At 44.5% G+C, this 20,243-nt stretch overlaps 1 protein-coding gene and 1 long non-coding RNA gene across 3 annotated transcripts in view; both read right to left on the reverse strand.

Annotated features, from left to right (window-relative positions):
• The window catches only part of LOC310703557, a 453,580-nt gene that overhangs the window by 281,289 nt on the left and 152,048 nt on the right, over positions 1 to 20,243 (reverse strand). The gene's annotated exons all lie outside the window — the stretch shown is intronic.
• Positions 1 to 20,243, reverse strand: part of SNAP25 (synaptosome associated protein 25) — an 80,483-nt gene that overhangs the window by 8,524 nt on the left and 51,716 nt on the right. Inside the window, exons 2-5 of one of the 2 annotated variants that reach the window (XM_083495929.1) lie at positions 16,593 to 16,729; positions 14,908 to 14,949; positions 8,223 to 8,271; positions 2,097 to 2,214 (exon numbers count right to left, since the gene is read on the reverse strand). In XM_083495929.1, coding sequence (XP_083352055.1) covers positions 2,097 to 2,214; positions 8,223 to 8,271; positions 14,908 to 14,949; positions 16,593 to 16,664 — 281 coding nt within the window. In that variant the 5' untranslated portion in view covers positions 16,665 to 16,729. Of the gene's footprint in view, positions 1 to 1,825; positions 1,944 to 2,096; positions 2,215 to 8,222; positions 8,272 to 14,907; positions 14,950 to 16,592; positions 16,730 to 20,243 lie in introns of both variants that reach the window. The other variant, XM_083495928.1, reaches the window with a different exon arrangement.

Here is a 20,243-nt window from a genome sequence, read left to right on the forward strand (position 1 = left end):
TGTGTTTTGTCTTGTTAAATCTCTTTGAGACTCTTTTGGTATAAAGTCGCTAACAAGTGTTTAGTTAATAATACATGATTGAACAGGTAAACAAACAATTCTACCAGCCTGAATGCTAGTTGGATTTTGATAGTTCAGGTGACTTTTTTTAGCACAGTAATTGACACTTGAGATTAGAATTTCCTTTAGATTGTCAGGTCTACTTAGGACAATAGACTCTTTCCGCCTTTCAAAACACACACACACACACACACACACACACACACACACACACCACATTACCCACTGGTTGACTCTCTTATCTATGCAAAAGGGTAGCCAGCATAAAGTTCAACCATCCAAACTTTCTACTGCCATTGCAGATTTTGGCATCTCCTGTTTCAATATTCTCTTTAAGTTCTGCAAGGGCTCTGGCTGGTTTTTGCTGCTTGCTTTGAAGGACTGATCCAGCCTTGCACATCAGAACAAGAATCATACCTTCCCAGAAATGTTTGGCAATTTATTCACCCAGAGGAATTATTATTCACCCCAGGTGAGTAGGCAAATATCCTACTGTAAAGCTGGACTAATGAAATGCTGAAACAGAAGATTACAAACACACTTGAACACAGTCACTCGCTGACATACACACCGTTTGGGGCAGCCTACTTATTAATGTGCTTTTAGTAATTCCTTCATGCAGTGTCAGTGCATACTAAGTCTGCTATCCATCAGGAAGCCTGTTCTTTCATGGCTACTGCCTCCCTCCAAAGTCCAGACATCACATTTTTTAATGCTGCATTTTCATTTTGTGACAATAACATGCAAACAAACCCAGCACATTTCAACATTTCTGCTTGGTGTACACTACCCAATTGGGGAACGGCAATTGGCAAAATGGGTCTAGTTTTCCTGCCAATATATATAAATATATTTTAAAACTCCCCATTTCTTGGGATCAAACAAGAAACCACGGCACGTTTCCAGACCTCGCAAAGAGAGATTAACTGATTAAATAGGATGTTGGTATTGTTTTTGGCTCCAAATGGTCATTTTATGCAATTTTGGAGCACAGCTCATGGTCAAGAAAGCATTCCCTTTATAGCTTGAGAACGAGAGAGAAACGTCAGTATTCTGAGATAGCGCCATAATTTTTGAAGCTTAGGTTATTACGACATAGTACACACTCTGTAAAATGTTGAAATCTTCATCATTTAAAAGTGTCCACAGTGAAGGTTTCAGTGTGGTATGCCTGATTTTAAATGCAGCTACGGTGATCTCACTGTTTTGCCAAAGATTCCCAAACATTAAACCCATAAGCCACTCATGAACTCTGAGATGATGGCAAGTGGCTCTCAAATAGCTAATGAAGCCACCATGATCCCGACCTCGTCTAGTTCCCATGTCACACCAGTGACCATCCATGGAGGGGAAGGGCAATCTGCCACTTCTTCTCCACTGGGACTGTTGTGAAGCCACAACCCCTCCGTGTCAGCATTCAAATTCCCAGGTAACTGCTTTTGGGAATAAATGGTTGGATCCATAGCGCTTGGGAATTTGGATGCTGACAGTGGGGAGAAGAGGAGGAAGCCGGGAGGGTTTTACTTTTTATTTTCATAAAAGCAGGGCAAGAGTGGTTTGTCGGTCCCTAAAATTTGGGAACCTCTGGTCTACGCTATGAGATGAACGTATTGGAACCAGAATTGTTCTCTCTGCATGCCACATGCTCATCCTGCCCAGGTGCCTTAAGCAAGGATGAGCATCACAAGGCTTGCTAGCTTGCGATCAGCCTTGGGTGCTCAAGATTTCAGGCAGGCAGGCAGGCAGGCAGGCAGGCAACACCTACTTGTTGCATGGACAGGCACAAAGACCACAGAATTTTCCTAGGTCCGTCAAATTCTTTTCTGCTTCTTTCATGTCCTTATTGATTTGGTCCATTCCCTCTTCGATGCGCTCCAGTTGTTCTGATTAAACACAAGTATTTTATCCCCACAGTATGAAGCAGATGGAAAGGGACAAAGAAAAGAAAAAAAGACAAAAAAGAAAAGAAAACTTCAGACATTCACTCATGACAAAGAACTGGACATTACAGAGCAGAGCTGGTACCCAGTACCTACTTGTTACAAGGACATATGAAAAGGCCACAGCATTTCCCTAAATCTTTTAAATTTTTCTCGGCCTCCTTCATGTCTTGGTTGATATGGTTCATGCCCTCTTCGACTCGATCGAGTTGCTCTGGTCAGGACAAAGGGATGACAGTATGGAATGAATTGTACTTTTGTTTCATTTCGCTGTTGCAGCTGTTTGTCTTCAACAGAACATGAACAAATGATGGATGGGGAAACTGAATCGCGATGGGGGCATTTCAATGCATTAATTGCAAATGATGCATTGAAGCAAAGATGGAAGCAAACCTAGAGGCTGAAGAGTGAGGCCCTTTGCTAATATGGTAAAGCACACGCACATTCACATACAATAAAAATAAAATGAGATGCTGCGCCGTCTAGTCATTTGAACAAAATGTAAACGTGGAGGTGCTACCAAATACCTCAGTATCCAGAAACATAATACTATACATCCAGATACTAAGACATCAATGGCATCCAAGAGAAAGAAAGAAATGGGGTTATTACCTTGTATGTATGTACATTAATTACAAAAAAAAACTCCAACACAATTTAAATGGTGGCCATGGAAAATATCTACAGTACTTCCACTTATGAATTTGATGGTGGTTGAAAATGTAATTGGTTTGACTTGAGAGTTGGTGGGAAAGTAGACAGTTAATAATGGTATTAAGAATGGATATGAGGAGTTGAGTTAAGATCCATGTCTAGATACAAACTTTTTCAAAGACTGAGGCTCTTCAGATCTGATTTTTTGGCCGTGGTCCATCTCTAAAGAAGAGAAGACCATGGGTCTTATTCCTCTGTCCGTGACATTGTTATACGTCAGGAGTAACCCCACTGCAGTAGGAGGAACTACAAGAGTCAGTAGACCTAGTTTGATGCCCAGAGAAGCGATGAGAGGACTTCTATATGCTCCAAAGTAGCTTCAGAGCAGATGGACTACGTAAGGATACAAACTGTTGCATTTTCCTGTTTTTGACTAGCATAATTCCCTATTCTTGCTGCTTACCTCGCTTTGCCATGACTTCCAGGACATGATTAGGCCAATGTAATTCCTTTTACTTCAATGGAGTTACACCTGTTTTCTCATCATAACAGTTTAACATAACTATCTGGTCCATCACAGTGGGTTCACATGCAAACAATAAATGACTTTCATGAACACCTACAGCCTGGTGCTTACTTAGGGTAGCACAAATTGCACCCCCATTTTCTCAAGCGGGAGACAGTGGTTCCATGCCACTATTATATCTACAGAAGCAAAAATAACCCACCCCAATGTAATGATATGTGCTGAGATTGCAGAAGCAACCATGCAGCACAAACTAAGCATGGGTAGAGTTGCCACCTTACTGACAATAGGTGGTATTCACCTGTTCCACTCAAAGTAGACCCATTGAAATAAACGGCCCTAACTTAGTCATGGTCATGAATCTCAATGGGTCCACTGAGTAAAACTTGGTCAGACACCACCCTCTTAGTCAATTGTTTCAACACCAGTGTAGACCAAATCACTTTACTGGCCCGTCCCAAGTTGGTTCTCCTTAAGAGAACAATCTGATTCAGAGCCCAGCTTTCAAACACAGTGTGGTAGCCAGTTATAGGAAAGAAACATTTTAATCCAAGGAGGAAAAATCATAGCAGCTACTCAGGGAAAAGAAATGAAATATTAGAATCCTGAAGCAAGTTCTATTCTCATTCTCTGCATTGGAACGAACACAGATTAGTAGAAGAAAAGAAGAAATCGATTCACAAACAACAAATACAAGGCTGGTTCCTGAAGTTAAAAAGAGAGAGAGAAAAGAATGGTTTGCATACTGTTTTGGAAAGCATTAATTGGATAGATTTGCATCAATAGCCTTACAGCACCAAATTCCTCCCTCGTTCCTACCCAAGACTGAACATAGGGTCTTATGTATGCAGAGCACCTGCTGGTCTAGGCTACATAAACTAGGACAGGGGTAGCTTATGCGGTGATCCCCAGATGTTCTGGATAACAACTGCCATCACTCCTGATCATTGGCCATGCTGGCTGGCATTGATGGGAGTGGTACTCTGCAGGGCACCATATTGTCTCCTCCTGAACTAGGATGCACAGCTCAAATCAGCCCCAAAGCACATAGCCAGTTGTTAGTGATTTTGAGAGTTTGAGTCCAACAGCTTCTGGATGCCTTAACTATCCATGGAACAGAGGAAGACATAAGAACATAAAGAGAAAATTCCATCCATGTTCATAGCGGAGGAAATCAAGGCCCTTGAGCTTTTACAAGGTCTTCCTCTGTACAACGAGCACTGGTAGACTGGTTTGTGAGACAGGGGACAATTGTACTTTGTGAATCCTATACTGTCGTACCTTGGATCTCAAATGCCTTGGCTCACAAACAAATTGACTCCTGAACGATCAAGACCCGGAAGTGAGTGTTCTGGTTTTTGAATGTTCTTTTAGAAGCCCAACGTCCAATGGGGCTTCGATGGCTTCCAATTGGCTGCAAGAGTTTCCTGCAGCCAATCAGAAGCCGCTCTTTAGTTTCTGAACGTTTTGGAAGTCGAATGGACTTCCATAATGGATTCTGTTCGACTTCCAAGGTACGACTGTAATACGAATTTTGTTGTAATTGTGCTGTTTAGCTTATTTTTTTAGCTGTTTTGCCAATAGCGTAATTGGGACAGATCGCAATTGTTTTACTGACGATTTGTCAATCGTTCTATATGATTTACATTGCCTTTCCGATGTTCTGTTATGTTACGGTTATTGCTTGCTTGCAAGCCACTTTGAATGAAAAGCAGCCTAGAAATATAATGAGTAAAATCAAATAAAATCTAAGTTTCAGGGTCCTGGTTTGAGTGAGCTTGTGGAATGGGTGAGAGAACAAGAGAGGAAGAGTCAGGTATGTCAGGGCAGAGTTTGCTTGCCATGAGGGCAGCTTTACATTGCTCTGCCCGTGCAAATCTTCCAGGAAGCCAGCTTAGTTAGCCGCAGGAGGATGACCTCAGTGTAGGGCAATGTTCAGGTGGCTTTGGAGTAGAAGCAGCAGCTGCCTGTTTCTATTTCAAGACTTGAGCAGCCGGCTAAGGGACAATTGCCAGGAGTAGAGAGAATGCGCAGGAAGAATGCCTGATGCAACAGACAATTATTTTTGCCGCACAGAAAGGTGCAGTGGCTCATGCATGCCTGGAAACCAGGCTCTCCTGCATGACTTCCATGTCCTTAATCACTCGCTGCATGCACACTTTAACATTATTCAATTACGAAGGTTAAGCTCTCTGTACATGCCCAGAGGCCTTTTGCTGTTTACTTTGCATGTTGTGGGGACGAGCCTGGGACTGAAAATGTGTCCCAGAATTCAGCAAAACCAAGACCTGCTGCAAATTAAGACCTAGTAAACTCCAATTAACCCAAAGCGCTTGGACTTAATCCAGTTTTGACCCCTAATATATCTCAATGTAACACAGCCACAGTGACTGAATTATATGATACTGGAATGGGAACCTATGGCTGCAGTACCGAACGCACTTTTTACGGGGTAAAATCTATTGATTAGTGGGACTTACTTCTGAGTAAATGTGTTTAGGACAGCATTGCATACTATGCTCTCTCTAGCACGGCTACACTAGTGGCCAAAATTGTGGAAACCTTTTGGGAAAAGTGTATTTCCGAGGTTTGATGGCTCATAACACCTGATTGGCTCTCTAAACACTCCTGCTCACTGGCTACATTCACATGAAGGAAAGCTACTGCATATCAACCTAAGCAAGCTGTGCTTCTTTTTCTGGTTATTTGGCTATAACTTTTGATAGAATACAGATAATTGAACAAACTTTGTTGCATTACATTCTTCATTAAATTATCTTTCCATTGATATATAATTTTATGGTATTACTCTAAAAGAAAATGGTGTTAAGAGCGATCAAACCTCAGAATTACACTTTTTCCAAAAGGTTTCCACAATTTTGGCCACTAGTGTAGTCTTATCATTTTGGGCTTGGTTTTACTAACCATTGATAGGCAACCAAAGCATATAGAACTGAAACTGGATTTTTTTTTCCACCTGGAGGAGAATTAGATACATGGGACATGCCAAAACGTCTCACGAAAGCACACCCTTTAAATGTGCTTAATAACCCTTCTAATGGTGGATCGTGTCCTCCGTCATGGAGGGCATGTGTTGTGGTGAGATCACCTCAACTGCCTCCCTGTTGTGGGACAGGACCGTTTGGATAGCTACAACACCCCATTGGTTGCCCCTTGGTTGCTAGGGCAGAAATTTGGCCTGTTGGGTCGCCTATTGGCTACTGAGGGGCTATTTAAGCTGCAGCACATTGCTGGGAGCTTTCTCTTTCCTGCGATGTGCATTGGATCACCCGCCCTCCCACCTGGGGGAGTTCTTTGGCCTTGCTATGCCTGTCTAGGGGTCGTCTGTTTTGGAGCAGGGGCCCTGTAGGAATTTTGCCATTTGGCTGATCGGCTGTTGCCATTTGGTTTTTGCCTACCGTGTAGCAAATTGTCACAGCTTTGTAAGGTTGGCGGTTAGGCATTGGTTCAATGTTTTGGGGAGGGGAACTGACATATGGTAGTGCCCAGTGTCAGTCCTGTTCCTGCCACCGTGCAGGTTCAGGTAGTCTGCAACCAATGCCTAAGCAACCACTTACATGCTGTAATCAATAAAGTTGTGGCCAAAATTAATGCCAAAACCTTAAACTAAAATCTGTGTCTATTGTGTCTTTATTTTGGGGGTCTTCACACGCAACTGAATTCCTCAAGATATCAGCAAAAGAACCAAGAGGCTTCATTGAGGTGCTTTGTGATTTGCCATGTGGGCTGCACACTCAGCACATCACGTCACTGCACTGATGACCTCAAAGACACTTGCTTTCTATACCAGAAACAAACCCTTGTTCTCCTCTATAGCGCTTTCACTGAAGTTGACTCAGGAGGCTTCTGTCCTGCAAATTACTCACAGCATCAAAGTAAACAGGTGCCTTAAGAAAACCGGGCAGGGAAAAGGGGTATGGCACACAAAGGAATGTGACACTCTTTGTCATCTGCACGTTCCAATGATCCATATCAGAATCCTCTATATAACACCTAACAATCCTAAGTAACTTCTGCTGTCAGGGTCATCTGGGAAAAGATCACATGGCAAGGTTAACAAACGGTTTCATTAATCGGATCATCTGCCGAGGCATACATTGCTAAGGCACAAATGACAGGAAGGGTCCCTGAAGACAGCAGAGGCACAGCTGGTCCAACTGCACACAATAGGCAAATCACATTTCCCCCAAGTCACATTTATCCAACCTGCACAACGCTTTTTTAAAAGAGTGATACAAATTTGGTTAAATAACATTGAAATCAGTGCAGTGATCACTTCACTTTCAAAACCTTGTCACCTGCCTCTGCAATATGGTTGCATGCTCTCTATAACCAGCTTTGCTCTTCAGGTCTCAATGCTCAATAGGAATTGAGTATCGAGGTTACTTCTTAAATCCAGAGTTTAGAGAATTTGATCCCCCAAGCAACTTGTACGTAGGAGTGAAACAGAGCTTCCATCAGTCAAACCAATTATGAACTACTAAGCACCCTTGCCTCAATTTAACTACTCTGGAGAGAGCTCTAGTGAGCCAACAGCAAGGTGGATGTTCAATGTTGTCCATGTTCCAAGTGTGCAAAGGCTTATGTTTGTTGACATCGAAGATGATGGGGCAACGTCAGGTTGTGCAGAATTCTGTAGGTGCACTGCGGAGTTTTGGCTTACAGATCCTTTGTGTAGAAAAGCATGGGCAAAATTGAAAGCCTACAGTCTTCGAACCACACACTCTAAAAAGCAGTGGGGTTATTTTGGAAATGTTGGGTTCAGGAATTCCTGTTGATTCCGATGGGTGCTGGGAAAAGACTTTTTCAGCTTTCTGTCCCTGGTAACCAGGTTCGTACATGCATGCGTTACTGATACCTTTAAAAGATATCTACAGTTAATCATTCACTTCATTGAAAAGATGCTTTCGACTTCTAATCTTTGTTGGAAGCTGCCCAGAGTGGCTGGGGTAACCCAGTCAGATGGGCAGGGCACAAATAATAAAATAATAATTATTATTATGTAAATGATCTGAACTTACCTCCTTGCTCATCCAACATAACCAAGGTCCTGATACCAGCATCTTTGCTCTACATTCCAGTAAGAATAAGAGGATGAAACGAAGAGACAGAGATAGAGAAAGAAAGAAATTAGTGGGAGAACAAGCAGTCCTAGATCTGGAAAAAATTAGAAGCTCAAAGATCAACAGTGAAAGGAATGGCAAGGGATAAGGGAATCAACAGGAACCCATCACATGAGAGATGATGAAACTGTTGGGTTTTTTTAGTTTCTCATTTTTCCAGTCTTAAATTTACTTCTCCACATTTCCACATTTGCTTGCAATGTTTGTAAAAAAGAAGTCACCAGCATTTTAGTGAAAATTTATCCCAATATACACATTTTAAAATGCAATTTCGCCTAATATAGACCTTTTTTCTTCAATATTTCTATTTTCCCTAATATAATGCATTTCTACATGTTATTGTCACTAATATATGCATTTTAATGCATATTTTACCTTGGCATATGCATATTTGAACACATTGCTCTGCTGGAGAACTCCATTACAAAATTCAGAAAAATGTGAATTTTGAGGAATTGTGCTTTGGTTTGCATCTTGTTTTGGGGAAATGTGAATCAGGTAGGTTCAGCTTTAAATGCTAAGTGAATCTAATTCCTCAATTGCATCCATTAACACTATGTAATACATGGAAGATTCTCTGCTGCATTAGTATTCCTTGCAATGCTTGACAGTTTGAGAAGGAGCAAAAGGAAAAGCGAGGCTCGTCTTAAAAAAACTGGATGAGTGAACCAAATTTTGGGGCTGTGAAGAAGCAGTGATTAAAAATTTGTGAAATGGACCCCATGATTCAAGGTGAAATGGTCAATTTTTTCCCACTCATTCTTCAGCATGTTTGCCTGGGAATAATTCCCATTGAACTCAGTTATTCTGACTTCTGATTACACATACATACATACATACATACATACGTGTAATTTGTTAACCTCCAATGCCTCTCTGGTCCCCAAGCAGCATTTTTAAACCTTGGGGTCTGCTTTTGAATAAATCACCTTTAGCTTTATTGCAAGGCATTGTTATAAAAGAAGGAAAGAAACAGGGGAGTTTCCTCTGGTAGCTCAGGTTTTAAAAATAAGAGCTGCATGGAATAGCTCTGTGTGATATTAGATTTTTAACAAGTCACTGCCCTTTGTCTAGACTGCACCTCTCCAATAAAATGAGCTGTTGGAGGAATGATTCACCCATTCTGTCAAAGGTTGTCTTTTTCTGTAGCTGCCATCAGTGGCAGAGCTTCATGCTCCAGCACTGGGGTGGGGGGTGGGGGGGTGGAGAGCAGGTGGGAGCAGGGATGCCGCGTGTCCTGGGAGCGTGGAACACATCCTGGGGGCATGGCATGCCACCTGTAGGGGCGTGGTGCCCAGCATGGGCGGGGGAGGGCAGCTGCGATGGCACCCCACCGGGATCGCACTACCGGGGGCAGTGTGTCCCCCCTGCACTCCTCTTCCTCTGCCATAATAATAATAATAATAATAATAATAATAATAATAATAATAATAATAATTTATTATTGCGGTCAAAGACCAGTTCAGAGTGGCTCCCATATTTTATGGCGGTAGCTACTCTGAACTTCCCAAAATTCACAATGCACCCCAGGACAGAAAACAAAATGGCGGCAGCTCTGATCCTCTTCCTTCCCCCCAAAATCCTGACACCCTTGAAATGCAATGGAAACAGAACTGTTAACACCAAGGTGGGTAAAACAGCTAAGAAATGGTTTATATCAAATATGTGCAACCCTTGGACTAATAGTATCTGTGACCTAGGCCTCATTTGGACAATATTCTCCTCTAGTATCTCCTACAAATGATGGGGGAATAAGATCACATCTTCTCCCTTCTCCTACAGGGCATGGCTATCCGGTAGGGTGTTCATGTGAGGCAGGGATGGAGAACTTCAGAATGTGGCCATCAAGGGTTCTTTGTCTGGTTCTGCTCCAGGCCACACCCAGTCTATCTAGGCCGCACCCCTCATTGGCACTACTTTCGACCCTGGGTGTTTTGGCCTGCAATGTATTATTAAATTTTGGCAGTGCCTTTTGCTTGCCTGGGTGAAGGACAGAGAGTTGTGATGCATAAGCACACGCACCAAGTTAGGCTAGTCACTAAGGGTAAATATGGTAAAAAAAGTTAAAGTTAAAGGACCCTGGACAGTTAAGTCATGTCAAATTTCCATTGAACTCAATTACTCTGACCTGTAGGAGCACAGGATCAAATCTTTGATTACTCATAACTCATGTAATGATGCTATTGTTGATGCGAGCAGCAATTTTGTCATGGAGTCAGTGGGTGATATTCTACAGGTAAAAAAAGGTAAAGGACCCCTGGACAGTTAAGTCCAGTCAAAGGCAACTATGGGGTTGCTGCGCTCATCTTGCTTTGAGGCCGAGAGAGCCAGCGTTTGTCCACAGACAGCTTTCTGTGGCCAGCATGACTGAAACGCTTCTGGTGCAACGGGACACCGTGACGGAAACCAGAGCGCACGGAAATGCCATTTACCTTCCCACCTCAGTGGTACCTATTTATCTACTTGCACTGGTGTGATTTCGAACTGCTAGCTTGGCAGAAGCTGGGACAGAGCAACAGGAGCTCACCCTGTCAAGTGGATTCGAACTGCCGACCTTCCGGTCGGCAAGCCCAAGAGGCTCAGTGGTTTAGACCACAGCGCCACTCGTGTCACGATAAGGGTAAATAAATACAATATTAAAAAATCAGAAATCAAGATTAAGGTGAAGGAAGGCAGAGGCAGGAATGTGGACAAGACAAAGAATAGTCTCTGCTTGAGTGAGAACCGGAAACAGAATCTGAACCTTGGTTAGTGAATGCCACACATAGTTTGACGGAGAATGGCCCTCACAAATACCCATGCTGAGTCAAACAGGGATAGGGAGTGGAGGATTTCACTGAACAGTCTCTGTTGAGGGAGGCAGAATTTCCCCAAAAGTGGAGAGGCTGGGGGGAGCTCTCGGAAAATTTATGAGAAGATTCTCTGAGATGTTATGGTTTCAGTTTGGTGGGTCAAAAGTTGTCTAAGCAAAGAGAAAGGCTTGGATCCTAAGAAGCAAAGTGGCGGCACCTACTGTAGGTTCTGGCAAGGTCTTGCAAGATCTCACCAAAATCAGCGTTGATGGTGGCACTGCTTCTCTGCCACAGGTGGAGGCAGGGGGACAGTGGGGAACCCACAGGGGTACCACCTTGGGAGCTTCGGCCGCCCAAGGCAGCTGCTTCCCTCTGCCTCATAGGTGGGCCAGTCCTGCTAAGAAGAGTTCATGGATGGGGGATGGTAGAAGAGGACTTGTCCATCCCTTGTTCCCACCTGCTCATGGATATGAAAAGACCCTTCTGAACAGAATGGGCTGTGCAGCAAGAGATTGTGTGTGAGAAACCACTCCAAACACTTGTATGTCATCATGTCCCATAAGCACTCCTCAAGATCGAAAGGGAACGTATCGTGTCTGCTTGGAGGAACAGAGCACACAGTCTAAAAGCAGGCAATTAAATACATTTCATTTCATTTACTCTGGGGTAGCAACCTTGTTTTGATTGAGGTAGGAGAGACATTAAACTACTAGGACAGCCTGACATTGCCAACAGTTAGAAGACACTAAAAGGATGTGTCAGTTGCCTAAGGACACAGGAATGGCTGCAGAACCATTTCTTAGGCATGAGTTACAATTTATTTTCTCAGTCCTGCGCCTCCCAGCTGTACAAGGAACTCCTTATTTACCATTTGCGTGTGTTGACACCATCCTGTAGCCCAGCCTTAACCACCTAGGTGCTCTCCACATGGTTTGAACTACTACGTTTTGGAGTTGTAGTTCAAAAGATCTGGAGAGGACCAGGTTAAAGGCTGGCGTAGCCCAATGGCCCATTAAAATATGGAAAGGTAATCACTTGGAAGGCAACCATCTCCCCCAAGAAGCCACCAAGCTCCTGCTCATTTCTTGACTCCTGCAAAAAAATGGAGCCCCTTTTTAGAGAACCTTCCCCCATCATAAAGAAACCTTTTCATTCCCACTGGGGCATGCGAACATGGGAAAAAATCTTTGCCATAATGTGTGCATTTGTGTGTGTGTGTGTGTGTGTGTGTTTCAAGAGAGTCATGACTTCAGAGGAAAAGGTGATGTGCAGCACTAATTAGGCATATAGGAAGATTTCTTACACTAATAATAATAATAATAATAATAATTTTTATTTATACCCTGCCCTCCACAGCCAAGGCTGGGCTCGGGGCGGCTAACAAGCAATAATAAAAACAAGTTGAATGAATACAACTTAAAAACAAGATTAAAATACAACATTAAAATATTGAAACATTAAAATATTAAAATGCAGCCTCATCACAGGAGGAGAAAAGAAAAAAAAAGAGGGGGAGGGAATCAATTTGGCTCCAAGCCAAAGGCCAGGCGGAACAACTTTGTCTTACAGGCCCTGCGGAAAGAAATCAGATCCTGCAGGGCCCTGGTCTCATGAGACAGACAGTTCCACCAGGCCGGAGCCAGTGTTGAAAAGGCCCTGGCTCTGGTTGAAGCTAATCTAAAGTCTGAAGCTAATCAGACTAATGACTCAATCTAGCTCAGTATTGTCTACACCGAATGGAAGTGGCTCTCCATGGTTTCAGGCAGGGAATACTAACAGCCCCACCTAGAGGCACCAGGGTTCAAAGCAGGCATCTTCTGTATTCAATGTTGATGCATGCAGACTCCTGAGCTATGGCCCTCCCAGTGGCCAATGAGCTTACTCTCTTAAGTAAATGTTCTCAGGACTGCAGCTTTATGCTAGGCTGATCTTTGGGAGAAGATTTTATACATGCTTCCCCTACCCTCCCAATCGTCCACTGCAAAAATTAAAAATAGAACAGCACAAAAATTAATCCCACCCCTAACACCAGTAGTTCATGACATTTCCCTCGATAGCTGTTCTTTTCTGAAAGCAGCATGCTTAAATGCCAAGCTGATTTATCATGAGAACTGGCCTTTTCCTTCATGTTTTTCTCCTCCAGACTTGGCCCAGAGGTCAAATGTTTCAATAGGAAAGGATGTCTGCTCCAGATTTGGTGACACCCACCTATATGTGAAACTTGCCTTCTTCCCCTTTGCAAAAGGCCTTCATTCTGCCCTAGTGCCCTGTTATAAATTTGCTGCACGATCACAGCCAAGACATCACCATCAACAGGGGAGAGGCTCAGCACTAGAGCAAATAGCTTGCACTCAGCTGGTATCTGGGCTCAGTCGATGGCATCTCCAGTAGGAAAGATCAGAAAGCAGCTGATGGGCATGATCCTCGTCTGAGAGCTGCTGGTGGGCAGAGTAGCTCAGGGGTCATGAACCTTTTGGGCTCCATGCAGGCCAGGGTCTAGTCTTGTGGGCCAAATTTGACGGGGCAGGAATGCCCACCTTGTTGCCAAACAATTAGGAGTTTGGAAGTCTCAGGACTTCAAAACACCATGCCCAGCCCAGGCACGGTATGTGACCACCAAATCCAGCTCTACTGCCTATCAGTTGATGAGCAGTAGTGCTGGAGCCTATTTTATGCACAATCTGGAGTGCACTTGCAGGTTTGGGTTTCATTTCATTTCAAAGGGAGGGTGCAATGAGAGCTACCACCTCCATCCAGAAGTGACAGCATGGACAAAAAGAGCTCTGAATTCATGACTCGCCACAGAGAAAGCCAACTTTGATACCTGTCAATCTGACGGATTCATACTGATGTCAAATTGAAAGTTGTTGGCTCTATCCATCTTAACAGGACAGCAGTAACACAACATTTCTGGTATTATGTATTCTTCTGCCACACCACCAAAAAGCAGCTTCAGGAAGCTTTCCGTTGTATGGCATTGCCCTTCATGTTACCAGAAAACTATGTGCCTATAAGTATAACGATCTCTGGCAGGCAAGCAGTCTGATAAGCAGCAATGACTCTCTGTTGGTTTGATGTATGTTTATTTACAATATAAATATCCAGAGCACGGCCCCTGCCTGCTTGCATTAACAGTAGTTGATCAGTCTGAATCAATGTCCCTCCTCCAACAGGAAGGATGCCAAAATCCCGCCTTTCTTCTCCTTCCCTTCCGTTGTTCTCTGAGCTTCTTCAGTTTCCTAGTACGGGGACTGAATGGCTGGCCTACCTCCTCCCCACTCCCAGAAGACACAGCACCAGACACTGGCTTATCTGCTGCCTGCCTGGCAATGCTCTGGCCACCTTCTAACTCTCCCTCTCCTTGTGAGCTAACATCTTCCCTGGGAAGGAGAGGGGCTGGGCTGCCCTTTCTAGACTCTGACAGCCAGCTCTCATCTGCAGAGTTGGCCCCTTGCTCGCTTAGCTCAGTTTCTGAGGCTGACTCTTCCTCTGTGCTCTGGTGTGGGTGGGTGGGGGCACGTTCCTGATAATGAGCATGGAGAAGGCACCACCACCTGGCTTAATGTATGCTGGATGAGCATGTGCATTCACCCAAAACTGTAGAAGTGCTTTGAAATAAAAACAAACCACTGTGTTTAGAGAGGTCATTCCATAGATGGGACATTCTCCAGGAGGCAATGAGTGGGACCTTCGTCATCATGATGCGCATCATGGGCTTTGAGATGGGTCAACTCCTGCAAACCATTCAGCATTCCTGAGAAAACACTGAAGTTAAACCATGGATTCCTTACCTCTTCCACAAGCTGCAGCATACGACGAGTGCTTTCGAGTGACTGAGAAGGAAATGGGGGGAGGGGGAGACAAAGGAAGAGAGTTAGAATTGCTAAACAGTTTCAGCTCAGAAACATGCAGAGCATAAGTACATCAAATAAAAAAAATGATGTCATCTGTCTTATTTTAATTTATTTACATGGTTATCTTCCCCCTCTCACTTTATCTTCCCAACAACACTGTGACATAGGCTGGGCTAAGAGATAGTGATTGGCCCACAACCAGCCAGTGAGCTTCGTGAAGCAGTGGTTTGAATCTGGGTCCCTCTACTCCTAGTCTAACACTATACCACTCTAACTCTTCTGATTGTTTTCCAACTATACTACAACAGACTATGGCTGCTTCAGGTTGGGTGTGTGTGAAAAGGACAAGGTTCTTGCCCAGGTTCTAAGTAGAGGAAGTCATGAGAACCTTACAACCAAAAATTTGCAGGTTAAATTTTCTTTGTGATAGCAGCATATCCCACAAGTAGCAATACATGTGTGGTTGCTTATTTAGACAAGTTATGCCACCTTTCCCCCACCCAAAATACTGCTCAAAGAGGCTGCCCAAAGAAGCTTGTTAGATCTGTACCTAGCTTGTTTGTTGGTTGTAAAGCCTAGAACAGAGAAGAGGAACCGGTAGTTCTCCAGATGTTGGTGGACTACAATTCCCACCATCCCTGATCACTGGCTATACTGTTTGGGGCTGATGGGAACTGAAGTCCAACAACTTCTAGAGGGCCACAGGTTCTTCTTTGCTTGCTGAGGTGCATAAATGAAAGGCACAGAAAAATGACAATTTGCACTTTCTGGTATGTTTTAAACAAACAAAAGACACTTAAAAAATTAAGTCACCAGAGGCGTTCTTCCTTCCTACATGAAGACTTCACAAAGTCAACAGCAGAATCTGGGAGAGGCCTTGTTGTTGGACAATATTTTGACCCCTCTGGAATTACTCTTCTGCATTCTTTCATGAGAAGGGTCACAGCTCATTAGTAGAGCACCTGGTTTTTCATGCAGAAGGCCCTGGGTTCAAACTCTTGCTTCTCTAGTTGGTGGGGAAGCCATGGCTCTCTGCTTGCTCTTGGACTCCAGCTCCCATCAGTCTCAGCCAGCATGGCCAATGGCTAGCGGTGGAGGAAGCCACTCAGGCACCTAGGGCAGCGCACCCAGGGGTGGGGCGAGCTGCCTCTAGGGGCAGGGCGCACCACGGGGCCTCCGGAGTCTGCCTGCCTCCTCCCACTCAGCCGCCCTACAGCTGAGGGCGGGGAGGCAGTGGGCGGACAATTTGGGCAGCACGGAGCCTGCGTGCGCCCAAGCCACAGCGTCTCTCCCAGGAGAGATGCATGTCTCGGGCATGCTGCAGGCCCCATGGTGAGTGTCACCTGGCATTTTGTCACCCCCTCAGTGGTGACACCTGGGGTGGTCCGCACCCACCACACACCCCTTCCTCCACCCCTGCCAACTGCTAGGGATGGTGGAAGGTGTAGCAGGAACTTTCTCACTTCTGAGTTCAGAACATCAAAATGACGGAGCTGAGAAAGCAGGAGCCAACAGAAAAAGTCTACATTTCTCTGGGTGTGGATCTTAGCCTGCAGGCAACAGGCTGCATGAGGAGGCTGTGTTTTTCCCCCTGCTTATCATTCCAGCCACATTTCCCTCACCTCATCGGTCATCTGGTCAGCACGCTGCTGCATTTCTTCCAACTCATTGCGCATGTCAGCGTCTTCGGCCATTTTGGCTGTGGGTGTGTGGGCTGGCCCTCTGCGTCAAGCAAATTTCCTTGGCTCTGCCAGCAAGCCTAGAACAAAGAAAGAAAGAAAGAAAGAAAGAAAGAAAGAAAGAAAGAAAGAGGAATAAATTCAGTGAAGCGAAATCAAACAGGTTTCACTCTGGACATTTGCGTGCTATGATGATCATTTTGAAAAGCAACATTAGATTAGTGACCTCACACAAACAATTCTCTTCTGGATTATATCTGTGCGTCAGTGCCAGGTATTTTCAAAGAACCCTCTTAGATTACTGCTCTCACCGTCAAATCATTTAACTGTGCCAGGCAATTCTTATGAGCTAGAGAACAGTCATAGATTGTTCCCAAGGTGATGTTGTTCTATTCCTGGGGTATTAGTCACTCTCTTCAATAGGAACCCAAATGTTTGCTTCCTTGGTGCAATCACGAAGAAGAACTGATTCATTTCTGTTTTCTAAAGACACCAAGTCAGCCTCTATGGAGCTGCTAATCTGATGCAAAGTGACTGCAAGGAAAGATCTCACAAACAACGTTTTACCTCAGATGGTCAGAACTTTATTCAAAGTTGGTGACAGAATTAAAGCAGCAATTTCTAAGGATCAGAATGTACCACAAAGCCCCAGCTGTTCCCCAAGCTTCAAAACCTGAGTAGAAATGGTTGGACTGTGGGTTGGGTCTTTGTCCTGCATGAAAGTTGTCTTCACTGAAAGAAGAGATATGGGGACATGGCCTTCTCTGTTACCCCCTATGTCATCAGGAAAGGATAAAGCAATGGAGCATGATAACTTATTAAGTAATAATACTAATACTAATTTATACCCCATCCATCTGACTGAGTTTCCCCAGTCTACTTCCAGTCCATGTCAGTCGCACATTATAAAGTCTGTTCCACACACCCCATTCCATGTTATTGTGCAGATTTTTAGAAACTCTCAAATCCATGTGAAAATGGGTATTGAAAAAGGAGGCATGGAACAGGTCCATTCACATTGGAATACAAGCTGAACATATTCCTTGAGCATCATTGCCATGCTTGCAAAGCTGGTTTCCATAATGCCATAATGCTTTCTGATCATGAATGTTGTACAGCACAAAATGTCCCCCACTGAGGAAGAGCTTCTGAGGAAAAGCAGCAAGGACACCCTTCTTTTTTCTATGACACACCATGGGTGGTCCCATAAATTCCTAACGGTGAAATTTCACTATTGGCATAAACTGATGAAGCACACCTGTTGTCAGGGACCGTGCTGAGGAGGGCTGCACTGATGAGGGATGGTGGGAGTCTCCCCCTCCCCCTGCTCCTGATCAGGATCTTGAATCTTCCCAGGGACAGTGGAACAATATAGATTTGGAACAGTGGTTTGCAAAGAGGCATAGTTCAGAAGACAGAAATTGGGAAGAACTGGGTGGTGAACAGCTAGGAGAAGAAAAACTAAGGCAGAGAGAGTTAACAGACTCACTTTCGCTGGAAAGCATCCATCCGCTCAGCCCAAGGTCAAGGAGATCAGATAAGGTGGCAGTTCAGAAAGCACAATGGTTGCGAGATCAGGTTGCCAGACACGGAAGTGACGTGGATGACTGGGGGGGAGTGGGTGAAACCCTTAATTGGGAGCACCTTCATCCCTCGGAATGGATTCTTTGTTCTCTCGCTGTGATCATTGAAATTTCTAACTGGTAAGAGACTCCTTTATCTTTGTTCTACTTAACTACTGCCAAAGTGTGTGTGTGGGGGGGGGGGAGCTGAGTCCTTGAACTGACACCTGTCTTCTATAAGGACTGAAGACCATCAGTCATAATTTACAGTGGTTAAGGCTGACCCAGGTTTCAGAGAGCATCTAAACTACTTTGTTGTTGTTGTTGTTTAGTGGTTTAGTCATGTCCAACTCTTCGTGACCCCATGGACCAGAACAGGCCAGGCACTCCTGTCTTCCACTGCCTCCCACAGTTTGGTCAAACTCATGCTGGTAGCTTCGAGAACACTGTCCAACCTCTCGTCCTCTGTCGTCCCCTTCTCCTTCTGTCCTCAACCTTTCCCTACTTTAGTTGATAGGATGAACTTGGCATCAGGGAACTCCTCCGAAACCTGTGCCCCTCAACAGTGAGAGGATTTCAGTTTATGAAATCGCTTTTCCTCGATGACGCATCACCACTGTAGGAGAGAGGACTCTTCTCACTGAGATGTATCTGTTAATTAAATCTGAACAAGAGGCAATTGCCTGGATGTTGACATAACCGCTATCTCGGAGACATGACAAACCAAACAAACCTTAAATAAGCCATCAAGCGTTATATCGGAGACTCAGATTGTCAAAACTGTATTCCACATGAATGTATTTTCAGTGTCTCCTCCACTTCAGAAATACAGTGGTACCTCAGGTTAAGAACTTAATTTGTTCCAGAGGTCTGTTCTTAACCTGAAACTGTTCTTAACCTGAGGTACCACTTTACTTAATGGGGCCCCCCGCTGCGGCTGCACCACCACCATGCAATTTCTGTTCTCATCCTGAAGTAAAGTTCTTAACCTGAGGTACTATTTCTGGGTTAGCGTAGTCTGTAACCTGAAGTGTCTGTAACCCGAGGTACCACTGTAGTTGTGCAGCAATCTGGCTGTCAACAGGAAGATTGACTTGAAAGTGAGGGGGTAGGTAGAGATTGGGGGAGCATCCCAGGAACCCACCAGAATATGAAGAGGAGAAACAACCAGGAATGGCAATGAAGAGGAACTAGACATGTGCAGATGGGTGGAGCAAAAAAATGACAGAGACAGAAGTGGCCAGAGACAGAGATGGCACACATGACATTTATGTGGAGGAATATCAGTTGTGGCTCCTGATCTCCCCAAGATCCAAGATGGCTTATTTATTTTTAAAATTTATAAATCATCCTTCATCCAGAAATGGATTTCAGGGTGGTAAACATAGGCATTTCAGGTAAAAATAAAAATAATTTATTATTTTTAGCCTGCCCACCTGGCTGGGTTTCCCCAGCCACTCTGGGTGGTTCCCAGCAGATTAAAAACAGAATAAAACATCAAATATTAAAAACTTCCCTAAACAGAGCTGCCTTCAGATGAAGGCCCTCTGCTGGTTCCCTGTAACCTCACTTCTCACAGGGAGGGAACCGCCAGAAGGACCTCGGAGCTGGACCTCAGTGTCTGGGTTGAATGATGGGGGTGGAGACGCTCCTTCAGGTATACTGGGCCGAGGCCGTTTAGGGCTTTAAAGATCAGCACTAACACTTTGAATTGTGCTTGGAAACGTACTGGGAGCCAATGTAGGTCTTTCAGGACTGGTGTTATATGGTCTCGGCAGCCACTCCCAGTCACCAGATTATCTGCCATATTCTGGATTGGTTGTAGTTTCCGGGCCACCTTCAAAGGTAGCCCCACGTAGAGCGCACAGCAGTAGTCCAAGCGGGAGATAACCAGAGCATGCACCACTCTGGCAAGACAGTCCATGGGCAGGTAGGGTCTCGGCCTGCGTACCAGATGGAACTGGTAAACAGCTGCCCTGGACACAGAATTGACCTGCGCCTCCATGGACAACTGTGCATCCAAAATGACTCC

Source organism: Podarcis liolepis (assembly GCF_965112155.1).
Source record: "Podarcis liolepis genome assembly, chromosome: 3".
Lineage (NCBI taxonomy): Eukaryota > Metazoa > Chordata > Lepidosauria > Squamata > Lacertidae > Podarcis > Podarcis liolepis.